The sequence below is a fragment of the Gopherus flavomarginatus genome, chromosome 7 (assembly GCF_025201925.1).
Source record: "Gopherus flavomarginatus isolate rGopFla2 chromosome 7, rGopFla2.mat.asm, whole genome shotgun sequence".
In the NCBI taxonomy this organism is placed as follows: Eukaryota; Metazoa; Chordata; order Testudines; family Testudinidae; genus Gopherus; species Gopherus flavomarginatus.
This window is the reverse complement of record NC_066623.1, coordinates 56,011,778-56,030,024: the sequence shown is the minus strand read 5'-3', so window position 1 is coordinate 56,030,024 and position 18,247 is coordinate 56,011,778. Positions and strand designations below refer to the sequence as shown.

The 18,247-nt window shown below is 48.4% G+C and overlaps 2 protein-coding genes across 3 annotated transcripts in view; both read right to left on the bottom strand.

The window, feature by feature from the left end:
* CACYBP (calcyclin binding protein) overlaps window positions 1–9,902 on the bottom strand; it is a 28,238-nt gene extending 18,336 nt beyond the window's left edge. Inside the window, exon 1 of one of the 2 annotated variants that reach the window (XM_050963417.1) lies at window positions 9,783–9,902. In XM_050963417.1, the coding sequence (XP_050819374.1) occupies window positions 9,783–9,803 (21 nt within the window). In that variant the 5' untranslated portion in view covers window positions 9,804–9,902. Of the gene's footprint in view, window positions 1–8,812; window positions 9,196–9,782 lie in introns of those variants that run through there. The other variant, XM_050963418.1, reaches the window with a different exon arrangement.
* A 2,921-nt stretch (window positions 9,903–12,823) lies between these two features.
* The window catches only part of LOC127055383 (uncharacterized), a 306,171-nt gene continuing 300,747 nt past the window's right edge, over window positions 12,824–18,247 (bottom strand). Inside the window, exons 2-3 of the mRNA XM_050962281.1 lie at window positions 13,684–14,697; window positions 12,824–12,858 (exon numbers count right to left, since the gene is read on the bottom strand). Coding sequence (XP_050818238.1) covers window positions 12,824–12,858; window positions 13,684–14,680 — 1,032 coding nt within the window. The 5' untranslated portion in view covers window positions 14,681–14,697. The remainder of the gene's footprint in view (window positions 12,859–13,683; window positions 14,698–18,247) is intronic.

The window sequence follows — 18,247 nt, the reverse complement described above, 5'->3', positions numbered from 1 at the left end:
CTGGTACGCCGCCCTCGACATGCAGGACGCGTATTTTCACATTGCCATTTGGCCACACCACAGACGTTTCCTTCGCTTCGTGGTGGGCCCCCTTCATTACCAATTTGCAGTCCTCCCATTTGGCCTTTCCACGGCCCCGAGGGTGTTTACAAAATGCATGGCAGTTGTTGTGGCGCATCTTCGACGCAGTCGTATCCACGTGTTCCCTTATCTAGACGATTGGTTGATTCGGGGCACGTCGGAACAACAAGTCTGCAGCCATGTCCGCGTGATCACCGGCATGTTTGCTACTTTGGGCCTCTTGATAAACACGGACAAGTCCACCCTGATTCCCACGCAGAGGGTGGAATTCATCGGGGCCGTCCTGGACGCCACTGTGGCCAGGGCCTTACTGCCATTGCAGAGGTTCCAGGCATTGTCGGCGATCGTTCAACGACTGCGGGCAGCCCCCTTGACATCAGTGCGGACATGTCTAGCCCTGTTAGGCCACATGGCGGCTTGCACCTTTGTGACCGGTTACGCTCGGCTCCGCATGAGGCCCCTCCAGTTGTGGCTCATCGATCATTACCGGCCGGCAAGACAGCCGCTAGACATGCTGATCACAATCCCCCAAAGGGTGTTAGATTCTCTCGGCTGGTGGCTAGACCAGTCCGTGCTATGTGCGGGGCTCCCTTTCCACCCACCTCAGCCCTCTGTGTCCCTGACAACGGATGCCTCAGATCTAGGCTGGGGGGCCCACCTGGGGACCCTGACAATGCAGGGCCTGTGGTCCCAGAAGGAGGTGGGGTTGCACATCAACATGCGGGAGTTGAGAGCGGTCCGCCTTGCTTGTCAAACGTTCTGCCATCAGCTTCAGGGTCGTTGTGTCGCGGTGTTCACCGACAACACGACGACCATGTACTATATCAACAAGCAAGGCGGCACCAGATCCTCCCCCCTGTGTCACGAGGCGATGCGACTCTGGGACTTTTGTGTAGCCCACTCCATTCACCTCACGGCTTCCTTCCTCCCCGGAGTACGGAACACGCTGGCGGATCGCTTGAGCAGGTCCTTCCTGTCGCACGAGTGGTCCCTTCGCCCGGACGTCGCCCTCTCCATCTTCCGGAGGTGGGGTTATCCCCGGGTGGACCTCTTCGCGTCCAGGGGGAACAAGAAGTGCCAAGCGTTCTGCTCCTTTCAGGGCAGGGAGCCGGGGTCGATAGCGGATGCCTTCCTTATTCAGTGGTCGACCCACTTGTACTACGCGTTTCCCCCGTTCCCTCTGGTCCACAGGGTCCTTCTGAAGGTGCGCAGGGACAGGGCTCACGTGATCATGGTAGCCCCGGCATGGCCCAGGCAACACTGGTACCCCATGCTGCTGGACCTGACCATAGCCGACCCAGTTCCCCTGCCCCTTCACCCGGACCTGATTACCCAGGAGCACGGGACCCTCTGTCACCCGGACCTGCAGTCGCTGCACCTAGCGGCGTGGCTCCTGCGTGGCTGACCGGTTCTGAGCTGCGCTGCTCCACACCGGTGAGGGAGGTGCTTTTGGGCAGCAGGAAGCCTTCCACGAGAGCGACATATTCGGCCAAGTGGAAGCGTTTCTCCTGTTGGTGCGTGGAGAGAAATCTCCGCCCTATGGAAGTTTCGGTGGCCGACATCTTAGACTACGTTTGGTCCCTCAAACAGCAAGGTCTGGCCATATCGTCGTTGCGAGTCCACCTGGCAGCTATCTCCACCTTTCACCCGGGTGCGGATGGTCGCTCTGTTTTTTCTCACCCGACGGTGTCTAGATTCCTTAAGGGGTTGGAACGTTTATACCCTAACGTCCGTCTCCCTGCTCCAATCTGGGATCTTAACCTGGTGTTGTCCCGGCTCATGGGACCCCCCTTTGAACCGTTAGCTACTTGCTCCCTGCTTTACCTCTCTTGGAAGACTGCCTTTCTAGTAGCTATCACCTCAGCTAGGCGGGTGTCGGAACTCCGGGCTCTTGTGGTAGACCCCCCATATACAGTCTTCCACAAAGATAAGGTGCAGCTGAGACCGCACCCTGCCTTTCTTCCCAAGGTAGTCTCGTCCTTCCACATCAGCCAAGAGATATTCCTTCCGGTTTTTTTCCCGAAACCTCACTCCTCAGGCAGGGAGCAGCAGCTCCACTCGCTTGATGTCCGTAGGGCTCTCGCGTTCTACGTGGAGAGGACCAAGCCCTTCCGCAGATCCCCCCAGCTTTTCGTGGCGGTAGCGGACCGCATGAAAGGGCTTCCTATCTCCTCCCAGAGGTTATCCTCTTGGGTAACGTCCTGTATCAGGACCTGCTATGACTTGGCCCACGTCCCTACGGGCCGTGTGACTGCGCATTCTACCAGGGCGCAGGCGTCGTCGCCGGCTTTCCTCGCCCATGTGCCCATCCAGGAAATCTGTCGGGCAGCGACCTGGTCATCGGTCCACACCTTTGCTTCCCACTACGCCCTGGTCCAGCAGTCGAGAGAGGATGCGGCCTTTGGATCTGCAGTGCTCCATGCCGCGACTTCTCACTCCAACCCCACCGCCTAGGTATGGCTTGGGATTCACCTAACTGGAATGGATGTGAGCAATCACTCGAAGAAGAAAAGACGGTTACTCACCTTTGTAACTGTTGTTCTTCGAGATGTGTTGCTCACATCCATTCCATACCCGCCCTCCTTCCCCACTGTCGGAGTAGCCGGCAAGAAGGAACTGAGGAGCGGGTGGGCCGGCAGGGATATATATTGAGCGCCATGGCGGCGCCACTCCAGGGGGCGACCTGCCGGCCCACTGGAGTTGCTAGGGTAAAAAAGTTTCCGACGAACGTGCACGCGCGGCGCGCACACCTAACTGGAATGGATGTGAGCAACACATCTCGAAGAACAACAGTTACAAAGGTGAGTAACCGTCTTTTCTCCTTTGTAAGTCTAAGCACATGGCGTAAGAGAACCTCAAACAATAACTTTTTGCAATTCCTTTTGATGTTTTCAACTTGTCCAATTCAAACCAAACATTGCAAAGAACAGGAACCCTATTCATAAGAGCGCCTTAAGACAAGGATATCCCTTTTGGAAAAATTACTTAAAGTGCAATAAATGTACTAGAGAGACTAAAGAACTGATGATGCCTGGTCGGAAGTGTAACAAGAAATCTCAGTGATTCCTGTTGTTCAGTAGTATAAGTGCTTGGCCTCAATGCTGTTCCATATCAACTGCTTGCAAGACAGTATGTTGTATTCAGTACATGCCTAGAATATTCTATATCCAAACTCAATAACACAGTAGATTACAAACCTATGTGGTTCTTTAGGAATAAACTTATTGAATAGTTAAGAATAACTAAGGCTATGTCTACGCTGCATAGCATCATTAAAACGTTTGTCACTCTAGGTGTGGAAAAAACACACACTCCCCCAAACAACAAAAGTTTTAATGACAAAAAGCGCCAGTGTGGACAGTGCTACGTCAGCGGGAGAGGCGGTTGTATTTCGTTGTCAGAAGAGCTCTCTCCTGGTGTCATGGTATTCTATCCCCAACCTGAACCTTAGAGTCCAAAAAATGAGGTACCAGCATGAATTCCTCTAAGCTTAATTACCAGCTTAGATCTGATACACTGCCACCACCCAAAAATATATAGTGTTTTGGGGCACTCTGGTCCCCCCAAAAACCTTCCCTGGGGACCCCAAGACCCAAATTCCTTGAGCCTTACAACCAAGGGGAATAAACCATTTCCCCCCCTTCTCTTCCCCTCCAGGTGTTCCCTCCCTGGGTTCCTGGAGAGAGAGAGAGATTCAAGCTCCATGAATCTAAAACAAAGGGATTCCACCCTTCTCCCCTCCCTGTTAAGTACAGACTCAATTCCTATGCCTTAACAAGGGAAAAAATTAATCCAGTCTTAAAGAGAAAAACGTTTAATAAAAGAATAAAGAAAATCACTATAAATTCAAGATGGAATATTACAGGGTCTTTCAGCTTATAGAAACTGGAGAAAAGTCTCCTCCAGCAGAAATACAATTTAAAATACTTTCAGCCAAATACACATTAGAACTCAACCAGCCAGATAAATAAAGAAAACCAATTAAAAAGACTAAACCGCCTTTCTACTTGCACTTACTACTTGAATAGAAAATTAGAGCCTGTAGTACGTCGGGTCACTCTCAGATCACAGAGAGAACACAGACAAAGAACACACACACAAGCTTCCCTCCACCCAGTGTTGAAAGTATCTTGTCTCCTGAATGGTCCTCTGGTCAGGTGTTGCAGGTCACTGTTTGTTAACCCTTTACAGGTGAAAGAGACATTAACCCTTAACTATCTGTTTATGACACCTGGCAACAAAGAATGGCTATGCTATGTACCTTACAATGGGGTAGCTGTGGCAGCACATCCAAGCCGCTGGAACATGAGCAGCCTAGACACAGCTTAAGTATCCTGATCTGAAGAGTGGCATTCAAGATAAAAATAACCTTGACAAGAACATGGCATTGAAGTTAGTAAGCTAGCATTCCCCAGACTCAATAAAGAAGGAGTTATCCTAATTAAATTCCATTCCAATATTAACATTCATCAAATAGCAAATCTATTGTCTTAGATTTTAGGTTTGAATCCTGACACCTCAACCAATTAATTAAAAAAAACAAAAAACAAACTAGGGCTGTCAATTAACTGTGGATAACTCGTAATTAACTCAAATTTAAAACTGATTAATCGCAGTTTTATCACATTGTTAAAAGAATACCAATTGAAATTTATTAAATATTTTGGATGTTTTCTACATTTTCTAATATTGATTTCCATTGCAACACAGAATACAAAGTGTACTGTGCTCACTTTTTTATTATAAATATTTGCATTGTAAAAACGAAACAAAAGAAATAGTACTTGTCAATTCACCTCATACAAGTACCGTAGTGCACTCTCTTTATCATTAAAGTGCAACTTACAAATGTAGATTTGTTGTTGTTCTATAACTGCATTCAAAAACAAAACAATGTAAAATTTTAGCACCTACTAGTCCACTCAGTCCTACTTCTTGTTCAGCCAATCACTAAGAGAAACAAATTTGTTTACATTTACAGTGATAATGCTGCCAGCTTCTTATTTACAATGTCACCTGAAAGTGAGAACAGGCGTTCACATGGCACTTTTGTAGCCAGCATTGCAAGCTATTTACGTGTCAGATATGCTAAACATTCGTATGCCCTTTCATGCTTTGGCCACCATTCCAGAGGACATGATTCCATGCTGATGATACTAGTATGAAAAAAAAAAGTGTTAATTAAATTTTGATTGAACTCCTTGAGGGAGAATAGTATGTCTTCTGCTCTGTTTTACCTGCATTATGTCACGTATTTCCATGTTATAGCAGTCTCAGATGATGACCCAGCACATGTTGTTCATTTTAAGAACATTTTCACTGCAGATTTGACAAAATGCAAAGAAGGTACTAATATGAGCTTTCTAAAGATAGCTACAGCACTCAACCTAAGGTTTAAGAATCTGAGGTGCCTTCCAAAATCTGATCAGGACAGCATGTGAAGAATGCTTTCAGGTGTCTTAAAAGAGCAACGCTCCGATACAGAAATTACAGCACCCGAACCATCAAAAAAGAAACCTTCTGCTGGTGGCATCTGACTCAGGTGATGAAAGTGAATATACGTCGGTCTGCACCGGTTTGGATCATTATCGAGCAGAACCCATCATCAGCATGGATGCACGTCCTCTGGAATGGTGGCTGAAGATGGAAGGACATATGAAACTTTAGCGCATCTGGCATGTAAATATCTTGCAACGCTGGCTACAACAGTGCCATGCGAATGTCTGTTCTCACTTTCAGGTGATATTTTAAACAAGAAGCGGGCAGCATTATCTCCTGCAAATGTAAACAAATGTGTTTGTCTGAGCGATTGGCTGAGTGGACTTTGTTTTTAATGCAGTTATTTTTTGTACATAATTCTACATTTGTAAGTTCAACTTTCATGATAGATTGCATTACAGTACTTGTATTAGGTGAACTGAAAAATACATTCTTGTTTTTTACGGCACAAATATTTGTATTGTAACTGAAACCAATATATTTGAAAATGTAGAAAACATCAAAATATTTAAATGGTATTCTATTGTTTAACAGTGTGATTAATCGCATGATTAATTTTTAATTGCTTGACAGCCTTAAAAAAGGATCCCATGTCTCACTTGTGTGGCTCTGGCTCTTCAGCACATCCTTGCTATGACTGCTGCAGTTACTTCTCTTCGCCTTCTAGTCAGATTATGTTCAGCCCTTTATATTTTGGTGGTCCCGTGGCCTTTTGGCCACTACAGGCCCAACAGTTCCAAAAGCAGGGTGGATAAAAATGAGTAGTTTTTGTTTTTAAAATCATTGTTTTTTCCTCAAAGCATTTTATAAAAAACAGATTTAAATAAAAATCCATCTAAAGAGGGATTATTAATTCCATAGTATGAGACAATATATTCATGTCATGTTTAAGAAAATGTTTTGTAAATGAGTTCCAATAGTTCATGGATTAGGGACCCAATCTTATGGGATTCCAGGGGCTTCTGTACAGATTTAGGTAAAACTTTCTATTTACTCAATGGGACTCAGTGCTCAGTCTAGAACAGTGGTCCCCAACCTTTTTGTCTGGTGGGCGCCAGACGAAGGACTGTGGTGGCAGTCAAGCATCCGCTGAAATGCCACCGAATTTCGGTGGCAACGCCTCTCTGACGTCATTTGCCGCCAACAAGCGACGTCATCAAGAGGCGTCGCCGCCGAATTTCGGCATTTCAGCAGATGCTCGACCACCGGCCAGGACGTAGGCGCATTTAGATGCCCCCGCGGGTGCACCGCGTTAGGGACCGCTGGTCTAGAAGACACCATCAGAGATGCTTAGTTTTGCAGTTCTCAAACTGTGGATTTGTGTCTCCAGAGATAACATGCTTGTTAACAGCAAACATGTTTTTAGAGGTGAGAAATAACAGACCTGAAGCCTATTGTCCCTCTGCAAATTTGTGTTCACAGAATCAATCCCTTATCTCTAAAAGTGCAAAGTTTCAAAACGTTCAATGAATAGAAGATTGGGGGCTGAACAGATCTGGACAAGGAGAAGTCTGGAGATAAATGTGAGCAGGGAGGGACAGACAGTAGAAACAAAAGTGAAACTGATTGAGCAGCATATTCCAGAAGTCTTGAGGTCTTTCTGAGTGTAGCCTTCATTGATTTGAGATCTACCATACCATTCTCTCACTGGAAGGGAAAACCTACAACGGCAGCAGGTTGTAAAAGAGACCCAGTTTGGAAATATTTTAGTGAAGTTAGTTCTTCTACTTGTGGGCAGGACAGGCACGCATGCAAAATGCAAACAGTGTAACAAATGCTGTGCAGCAAAAAGATACTGACTATAGCTAAGCCATGGACATTGTTTTGATATCAGTTCCTTACACAACCTCGTCATTAGGAGGACCATGTTTAAATGGCTGACTGCATTTCAGGTTGCCATGGCCTGGCTGGCCTAAAACTTAATCTCCAGTTTCATTCTGTCTGAGAAGCATCATCCAGTAGCCCTGCTTTTCTTTAAGGATGTTTCTGTTTTAGACTTATGCAAAACAGCCTTTCCTGCTTGCTCTTCACTCCATACATTTACAAAGAACTATTGCTTGGACTCTGCTTCTAGGGAGGAATCCTGCTTTGTTCTGTCTGGCACATCCTCTTTCCAAAGTCGGGGAGCCCAGTAGGACTCTTGCCTCCTAAAGTCACCCCCATCCCATCCCATTATTCAGTTTTGGATCATCAACAGGGTAAGTATAACTGGACCAGTATAGTTATGCCAGTAAGTTTCCCTGTGTAGACAGACCCCCAAGTCAGGAACTGAATAGAAAGGTTTAAGTGCAATGGTTAAGCTCCATACCAGCACAAGACTATACATTCCTACCTGCTACAACTACCCCTATGGGCCTAGAAAAAACATCCTCAGAGTAGGGAATTCCACTTGTTTGATGCCAGGGAGCAGAGGCCAGAAGTGAGACGTGTGCAAGACAATACTTTCACAGAAACTGAATTACAGATAAGCAATTACACCTTTTGTTTCTCCATTCTTTTTGCGGCACTCAGAGGAGAGAAGGATGGGGTGAGGACCCTTCCTATGGGGTGCTGAGCTGCTAAGTATCTGTGGGAAGCTGGACAGGTGGCAGGTTAAAGGGCAATGGATTAATACAACTTAGTGAAGCACTAATACAATGCCTTTTGTCTTCAAAACAGTTACAACCATTACATTCCACTGTGTCCTCCCCTGGAAAAAGCTGAAATTTCCCCCCTTCTAATGGTACAAAGTTCCATTTTCTAGCTTTGAAAGGTTGTAAGGTATTGGACTTACCTTAATGCATGTAGAGCAGGGGTGGGCAAACTATGGCCCAGGGGCCACATCCAGCCCACCAGATGTTTTAATCCAGCCCTCAAGTTCCCACCAGTGAATGGGGTCGGGGGCTTGCCACTGCTTCCGGGAGCTGCATGGAGCTGGGCATGTCCCTCTTCTGGCTCACATGCTGCCCCCATCCCAAGTGCCACTCACGCAGCTCCCACTGGTTGGGAACCATGGCCAATAGGAACTTCAGGGGTGGTACCTCTGGACAGGGCAGCGCAGAGCCACCTGGCTGCCCCACCACATAGGAGCTGGAGAGGGAACATGCTGCTTCTGGGAGCTGCTTGAGGTAAGCGCTGTCCTGAGCCTGCATCCCTGACCCCCTCCTGTCCCAGCCCAAAGCCCTCTCTTGGACCTCCCAGCCCACCCCAGAGCCTGCACCCCCAGCTGGAACCTGCTATACAATTTCCATACCCGGATGTGTCCCTCAGGGCAAAAAGTTTGCCAGCCCCTGGTGTAGAGTCAGCATAGCCAGTCCTATGCTTCTTTCTTCACACCCCAGTGCAGGTGCCACGAAGGATGTACCCCAGCTATCCCCAACTGGATATGTACCATCTGGACCACACACAGCTGGAACAAGCTAATGTGTACGCTGGCTGGAGCAGATTCAGGGAGCTTCTCCTCCATTTCCTCTGTGGGAGAGGAGAGCCAGCCTTTCCAAAGCACTCCCCTTGGAAGCAGAGCTCCTAGCTGATCTCTGTGGGGCTCCCACGGCCAGGCAGGGAAGAAAGGCAGGCACTGGGAGCAATGGCAGCCAGAGGTACTTTCTTCCCCTTCCCCTGTGATGGAGCAAGCAGCCTGAGTAGCTGCAGCAGGGAAGGACCAGCAGCTGCAGTGGAAGTAAGGGGAAGGTGGGAGGAACACTGACTCCCGTAGGGACAGGGTCAGACCCAAACCCTTCCATTTAAAACGGCAGCTCAGAGAGCACATGGTAACGCCTAACGACACAGGAAGCAGCTCAGCCAGGCGGGCTGGAGGGCCAGCAGGGCTGAGCGCCCAGCAGCTCAGAGGGCCGGGAGGGGGCCACTCATTTGCCGTATTTCTTGCGCTCGCAGGAGAGAACTATGGGGTGTGGCCCTCCCAGAACTCGCGTGTGCGCCCCGGCCGGGCTCCGGGAGCTACCCGCGCACCTGGAGCGGGGGCAGGCCAGGGGGACACAGGGGGACCATGCTTCCAGGAAGGGGTAACGGAGCCCAACCAGCTGGCCCGAAGGCAGGAGCAAGACCTGCCCCTACCGGCCCTCCACTAGGCTCTGTGTGGCCCCACATTCGCTGCAACCCCCCCATTGGGCTCTGTGCCCTCTGCCAGCCCCTCTGTGCACTTTGCCCCGCAGCCCCCGGGCACTACGAGCCCCCTCCAAGACCCACCCCCTGGCACCCCTCACCTCCTCCCGCGCAGACGCCATGTCAGGGATGCTGTGCCGCGGCGCCCCTTCTGCGCTGCACCCGATCTGGCGGAAGGGACAGCGCGACACTGACACAGCCGCAGCGGAGGCTGCTCCCGCCCCGCCCCTCTGGAACTTTCCGGAGCCCCCGTCCGCCACGCCCCCTAGTAACGATCCCAGGCTTCAGCTTCGGATCAGGGGCCGGGACCACACCCCTTAGCGACCGGCGCCGCATAAACCACGCCCCTTCTCATTCCCCTCAGGAAGAGTCCTAGAGGCGCGTGTCCTCGAAGGTCCCACTGCGGAGCTCGTATAGGCGCTCGGCGGCCATTTTATCGCCGTGCGCGCTGCGAGCGGGAACGGAGCGGGCGGGGCTGTCAAAGGCGCGACGTTTCCAGGGAGACCGCCTAGCTGAGGCGCGGCTCGGGCTGTGTTAGGGGATGTTCGCCGCAGGGAGGCGGGCGCCTCTGGTCAGGGGGCTCCGGCTCCATCGCTGCCGCCGGCTCGTGGCCATCACCCCTGCGGTAGCGAGTCTCTCTTCGGGCCGCAGCACCGGGGGTCGCTCTTGGTTGGCCAGTGGCCGCCCAGAGGAAAGGGCCGAGGAGTCCCCCACTCGCCGCGGGGGAGGCGGGAGCCGGCGCTGTGCGGCAGAGGGGCTGCGCCGTGCGAGGAGAGCCGTGGAGGGCGGGGCTGGTCAGGTACTAGCTCGGCTGGCAGCGTCCTTAGAGCCGGGTAGTCCCTGCCCCCTTCATGTGGGGCGCTTCCTCCGCCCTCAGCAGCTGCCTGCTGGTTCGCCCCTGCACAGCGGGCGCTGGTGGCTGCAGCAGTCATGGACCAGTAGCCCGAGGAAGGTATGTGAGCACCGTTAGCCCTAGAGACAGTCTAGTCCTAGGCAGTTTTTTGAAGTGCTTATATACAAATGTTACAAGTCTAAATAATAAGCTGTGTGAACTTGAGTGCCTGGTATTAAATGATGTAACTGGCATTGCAGAAACTTGGTGGAATGAGGATAATCAGTGGGACACAGGGATACCCGGGTACAAAATATATCAGAAGACAGAACAAGTCAGGCAGGCAGAAGGGTGGCGCTGTTCGCATAAGAAAGCGTAGAGGCAAGTGAAAATCTTAGCTGAACCAAACTCTACCATAGAATCCCGATGGATAGTATTTCCATGCTTGAATAATAAGAATATAGCAGTAGGGATATCGTACCAACTACCTGGCCAGGACGGTGATAGACTGCAAAATGCTCAGAAAGATTAGAGAGGCTGTAAAAATAAACTCAATAATAATGAGGGGGATTTCAGCAATCCCCATATTGACTGGGTACATATCATCTCAGGATGAGATACAGTTTCTTGACCTCTTAAATGACTAAGGGCTTGGCTACACTTGAGAGTTGCAGCTGGTGATGGGGTTACAGCGCTGCAACTCACTCTGTGTCCACACTTGCAAAGCACACCCAGCGCTGCAACTCCCTGGCTGCAGCGCTGGCTGTACACCTGGTCTGCTTGGGGTGTAACGATTCCAGCGCTGGTGATGCAGCGCTGCTTATCAAGTGTGGCCAGCAAAAGTGCTTTTATTGGCCTCCAGGGTATTAGAGGTATCCCAGCATACCTTTTCAGCCACTCTGCTCATCGTTTCGCACTCCGCTGCCCTGGGCTCAGGTGACCCACCCTTTAAATGCCCTGGGAATTTTAAAAATCCCCTTCCTGTTTGCTCAGCCAGGTGTGGAGTGCAATCAATCAATCACTGACCACGCCTCCACGCCCCAAACGAGCCCCAGCATGGAACACTTGCGAGCTGCAGGACCTCATCAGTGTTTGGGGTGAGGAAGCTGTGCAGAAATTATGATACCTATGGCCAGATATCAAAGTCCATGCTGGAAAGGGGCCATGAACGGGACGCGGTGCAGTGCAAGGTTAAAGTAAAGGAGCTGCGGAGTGCCTATTGCAAAGCCCGTGAGGGAAACCGCCGCTCAGGTGCTGCCCCCACGACCTGCCGTTTTTACAAGGAGCTGGATGCGATACTTGGGGGTGACCCTACTGCCAATCCGAGGACCACGATGGACAGTTCAGAGCAGGGAGAGAAGGGGGAGGATGTAGAGGAAACAGAGAGTGAGGCTACTGAGGTGGTGGGAGACACTCTGGAGTCCCAGGAGGCATGCAGCCAGGAGCTCTTGTCAAGCCAGGAGGAAGCTAGCCAGTCGCAGCAGCTGGAACTTCTTGGTGAAGAAGAAGCAGAGGAGCGGGTTCCCAGTAAGCAGATTTTATTTTTAGGATGGAAATGTTTTGGGAGAGGAGGGAGGGTTATGGCTGCATGCATGCATGCCTGGATGTGGAATAGCCCATTGATTTGGTCTATCATGTCGCGGTAGTTGGCCTCTGTAATCTCTTCAAAAGTTTCAGCCAGAGCGTAGGCAATGCGCTTGTGCAAGTTTATAGGGAGAGCCACTGTGGTCCTTGTCCCAGTCAGGCTAACACGTCCGTGCCACTGTGCCGCAAGGGGTGGGGAGACCATTGCTGCACAGAGGCAAGCTGCATAGGGACCAGGGCAGAATCCACATTGCTGTAGAAGACCCTCCCGCTCTTCCTAGGTAACCCGCAGCAGCGAGATATCTGGCACGATAAAATCCTGTGGAAAATGTAGGGTTAGTGTTCAGTGCACTTTCCCCCTAGCTGCTCTCTGCTTTCCCCAATGCACAGAAACCCCAGTGAGCCCTGACTCAAGCAGCTCCCCTTCCCAGGTGAGTCGCGGCAGCAACATGGCATCATTAATCACTCATTCCCCATTACTCACCATGTCTTCGCTGCTGTAGCCTCTCTGTACTATGTTTGCTATGTGTAAATGATGCTACAAATAGTCTACAAACTCCTTCGTTGTGATTATAAACCATGCAGCCTCTGTAATAAATGTTTCTATTTCTGTTTTTTTTTTCAGTATCCTTGACTCCTCCGGCCCTATCACAGCCTGCTGGAACACTACAGAACTTGAGGAGGAAACCAAGAAAAAGCAAAGAAGATTTGGTGAAATCTTATGAATCAGTTTGCCAGAGAGAGAATAAGAGGCTGCAGGACTGGAGAGAGAAAATGCATCAGTGGAGGGAAACACAAAGCAGGAGAAAGGAATTGGCTACCAAGAGAAGCACAAAGCAGCTGATAAGCCTCCTGGCGCGCCAGACGGACTGTATGCAGTCACTCATAGCCATGCAGGCAGATCACTACCGTGCTAAAGCAACCCCCCCCCCATCCCAAAGCGCTCTCCCTTGTGCCCCACTGTTTGCTCAAAACCCCCTTCTCCAGCATCCTGGTTCTTACCACCACCAGCTACCCCCAACACCTGTATGTTCACCTACCAGCCCTGAGAACTACGACCCTTACCCTATGCACTCCACCCCCATCACCATGCAGCATATTAATCCTGAAGTGCAGCAGGCATTGCACAGCACTCCAGGCAGGACATATTCAAATCTCTGACTGTACAGTTCAGCACCCTACCCCCCTGCCCTTTTATGTACTGTATTTTGAATAAATGATTTCTTGGCTTTTAAAACAGTTTTTATTATTGTGGAAAGTGAAACATACTGTACTCCAAGGGAAAAACAGGCACTGCAAATCATTGTAGCCACTGCACTTCACTCCCGTGCAAGGCACCAAACATTACTGTTGGCTTTCAGCCTCAAATTGCTCCCTTAAGGCATCCCTAATCCTTGTAGCCCTGTGCTGGGCCTCTTTAGTAACCCTGCTCTCTGGCTGTGCAAATTCAGCCTCCAGGTGTTGAACCTTGGAGGTCCATTCCTCACTGAACGTTTCACCCTTCCCTTCACAAATATGGAGGGTACAGCATGTGGATAGAACCACAGGGATGTTGCTTTCCCCCAAGTCTAGCTTCCCATAAAGACATCTCCAGCGCCCTTTTAAATGGCCAAAAGCACACTCCACAGTCATTCTGCATCGGCTCAGCCTGTAGTTGAACCGGTCCTTGCTCCTGTCAAGCTTCCCTGTATACAGTTTCATGAGCCATGGCATTAACGGGTAAGTGGGGTCTCCAAGGATCACAATGGGCATTTCGACATCCCCTACTGTGATCTTGTGGTCTGGGAAAAAAGTCCCGGCCTGCAGCTTCATGAACAGGCCACTGTTCCGAAAGATGCGTGCATCATGCACCTTTCCAGGCCATCCTGTGTAAATGTCAATGAAACGCCCACGGTGATCCACAAGCGCTTGGAGAACCACAGAGAAATACCCCTTCCGATTAATGTACTCGGATGCCAGGTGGGGTGGTGCCAGAATAGGAATATGCGTCCCATCTATCGCCCCTCCACAGTTAGAGAAACCCATTTGTGCAAAGCCATCCAGAATGTCCTGCATGTTCCCCAGAGTCACGATTCTTCTTAGCAGGATGCAATTAATGGCCCTGCAAACTTGCATCAACGCTATTCCAACGGTTGACTTTCCCACTCCAAACTGGTTCACGACTGATCGGTAGCTGTCTGGAGTTGCCATCTTCCAGATTGCAATAGCCACCCGCTTCTCTACTGACAGGGCAGATCTCAATCTCGTGTCCTTATGCCGCAGGGTCGGGGCGAGCTCAGCACACAGTCCCATGAAAGTGGCTTTTCTCATCCGAAAGTTCTGCAGCCACTGCTTGTCATCCCAGACTTGCAGGATGATGTGATCCCACCACTCAGTGCTTGTTTCCCGAGCCCAAAGGTGGCGTTCCACGGTGCTGAGCATGTCCGTTACTGCCACAAGCAATTTATTGTCACGCGCGTCAGGCGAATCAATATCATCATCGGACTCCTCACTGTCACTTTGGAGCTGAAGGAATAGCTCAACTGCCAAACGTGATGTGCTGGCAACATTCATCAGCAAAGTCCTCAGCAGCTTGGGCTCCATTTCTAACAGAAATCACGCTGCAGACTCACAATGGCGCCAAACTGCTGGGATGTGTAGCGATGCACGACGGGGCATTGGGACAGGAAGCGGAATGACCCACACCCTTCCATCCCCTTCCACAACCCACAGCGCCAAAATGGGACGAGGTGCTCTGTGGGATAGCTGCCCACAATGCACCACTCCCAACAGCGCTGCAAATGCTGCAAATGTGGCCACACTGCAGCGCTGGTAGCTGTCAGTGTGGCCACACTGCAGCGCTTTCCCTACACAGCTGTAACTCCCAGCGCTGTACAACTGTAAGTGTAGCCATACCCTAATTCTTGGAGCAGCTAGTCCTGGAACCCGCAAGAAGAGAGGCAATGCTTGATTTATTCCAAATTTGAGCTCAGGATCTGGGCCGAGAGATGAATCTAGCTGAACCACTTGGTAATAGTGACCGTAATATAATTAAATTTTACATCCCTGTGGGGGTGATGACACCACAGCAGTCCACCATGGTAGCATTTAATTTCAGAAAGGGGAATTACACAAAAATGAGGAAGTTAGTGAAACAGAAATTAAAAAGTACAGTGCCAAAATAGAAATAATTGCAAGTTGCATGGAAACTTTTTGAAGACTGCATAATAGAGGTCCAAATGTGCCTATCTTTAAGATGCAATACAGGCATAGTATGGTACTTGCTTTTTAAAATTTTTTTGGTCTCTGCTCCTGCCTGATTGGTTACTTCCAGTTTCACATAGTGTCCAGTTGACTGGTCAGTCTGTAACTCTGGTGTTCGTATCTTTGAGGTTCTACTGTATTTAGATTTTTCAGAAAGCCTTTGATAAGGTCCTTCACCAAAGGCTCTTAAGCAAAGTACAAAATTAGAGGGATAAGAAGGAAGGTCCTCTCATGGATCAGTAACTGGTTAAAAGATAGGAAACAGGGTAGGAATAATGGCCAGTTTTTAGAATAGAGAGCGGTAAATAGTGGTGTGTACCCCAGGGGTCTGTACTGGGACCAGTACTGTCCAACATATTCATAACTGAATTTATTTGAGCATAAGCTTTCGTGGGCCACAGCCCACTTCATTGGATGCATAGACTGGAACATACAGCAAGAAGATATTTATACATACAGAGAACATGAAAAGGTGAAAGTAGCCATACCAACTGTAAGAGGCCAATCAATTGAGATGAGCTGCTATCAGCAGGAGAAAAAAAACTTTAAGTGATAAGCGAGATGACCCATAGAAGGTGTGAGGATACTTAACATGGGAAATAGAGTTAATTAGTGTAAAGAGATCTTGGAGTCATGGATAGTTTTTTGAAAACATCCACTTAATGTGCAGTGACAGTCAAAAAAGCAAACAGAATGTTGGGAATTGTTAGGAAAGGGATAGATAATAAGACAGAAAATATATTCCCGCTATATAAATCCAGGTACTCCCATATCTTGACTACTACATCTCAAAAAAGATATATTGGAATTGGAAAAAGTACAGAAAAGAAAAACAAAAATGATTAGGGGTATGGAACAGCTTCCCTATAAAGAGAGATTAATAAGACTGACTTTTCAGCTTGGAAAAAAGACTGCTAAGGGGAGATATGATAGAGTTCTATGAAATCATGACTGGTGTGGGGAAAGTAAACAAGGAACTATTATTTACTCCTCATAACACAAGAACTAAGGGTCACCAAATGAGATTAATAGGCAGCAGGTTTAAAACAAACAAAAGGAAGTATTTCTTCACACAGTGCACAGTTAACCTGTGGAACTCCTTGTCTGAGGTTGTTGTGAAAGCAAAGACAATAATGGGATTCAAAAAAGAACAAGATAAATTAATGGAAGATACATCAGTGGCTATTAGTCAGGATGGGCAGGGATAGTGTCCTTAGTTTCTGTTTCCCAGAAACTGGGAATGAGTGACGGGATGGATCACTTGATGATTACCTGTTCTGTTTATTCCCTCTGAAGAACCTGGTATTGGCCACTGTCAGAAGACAGGATATTGGGCTATATGGACTTGTAGTCTGACCCAGTATAGCCACTCTTACGTTAGAGAAAGCTGTTCTTAGCTTTTTCCTTTGGAAAAATTTAATCTTACTTTTATTCTGTGTCTTCCCACCTCCCCTTGCGTCCCTGCTGTCTGGGCCTCTTCTTCTCTGCTCCTCTCCCCCAGCACAAGCTTCTGTCCCTTTTCTAATCTGCTCCCCTGGCCTTACTGCACAGCCACCTTCTCCTTCTCTTCTTGGGTATAGTGCTTGGCTTCCCCATTGCCTGCTTCCACTGTGTATTTTGCTAGGGAGATACACAAGACCCTGTATCCTCACTCCTTGTGTAGCATCAGCCTCTAGGAATGGTGTATACTGTATATAGACAGACTAGCACCTTTACTTCCAGCAGCTTTTGTAAGCCTGCAGGATCTGAAGACCTCAGGCATCTCTAGAAACAATTGGAAAAGAGGAGCCGTTTGATCTATCAGTTCTCCAGACTGCCAGCAATTGAGCTGTGGACCACAGGTGCAGTACTGCATTACCCCATCCAGGGGTAGTCAATTATTTTTTGTCAAGGTCCAAATGTCTTGGTCAATGTATAGTCAAGGTCTAGACTCCTGAGAAAATAATAATCAACTACAATAATAATGATGATGATAAGTAAATAAAAAGATCTTGTGGGCCATTGAAAAGTGTCTGGTGGTCTGGATTTGGCCCACAAGTCTACCTATTGACTACCCCTGCCCCAGATCCTTTAAATTAGTTGGTTGCTATGTAACATCCACTGGTGGACTTTCTAAGTGTGAATTCAGTGATAGGTAAGGATACGATTTAGTTCCAGAGGTCATGGATTCTGTGACTTTTTAACAGACCTCTGTGACTTCTTTGGCTTCCATCCCCCACTTCTTGGGCTGTCAGTGCCTTTCTCCCCTCTTCCCCCAGGACTTGTGCTTCAGTCCCCTCTGGTGGTCAGTGCCCCGTTCCCCTCTTTCCCAGTTATTTTTGTAAAAGTTAGGGACAGGTCAAGGGCAATAAAAATTCATGGATGCCTGTCCCTGACTTTTACTAAAAATAACTGTGACAAAATCGTAACCTTAGTGATAGTTGATACACTAATGCTGCATGCCTGAGAGTGACCAAATTCAGTTGCTATAAGCATATCAAAGGTGCCAGTGTTAATCAGATTTATTGTAAATGGAGGTCAAACCATTTCTTGAGCAGACATTGCGGGTATCAGTAATGTGAGCAGTTTATGAAAACAAGCATCTCATTCCCATCTTGTTTGCATTTCTGTTTATTTTACAACGTATCATTCACACAATTAAAACAAGATACTGATCTAAATATGTCTAACAATTAAAAAAGTAAACATTTCTTGTGATGTACATTAAATTACACTTTTAATAACAAGTGTTACATATATATTTTTATATAATACATGGATTGGTTATACAGCAACTGATTGGCAGTATAGAAATGTTCTCAAATCATACGTTTAACACAACAAAGCTCCTGTATCTCTCTAGTCCATTAGCACTGTATTTCTCTTATAATTAGGGATGGACCCAAATCAAGACTGTGCAGCTGAATA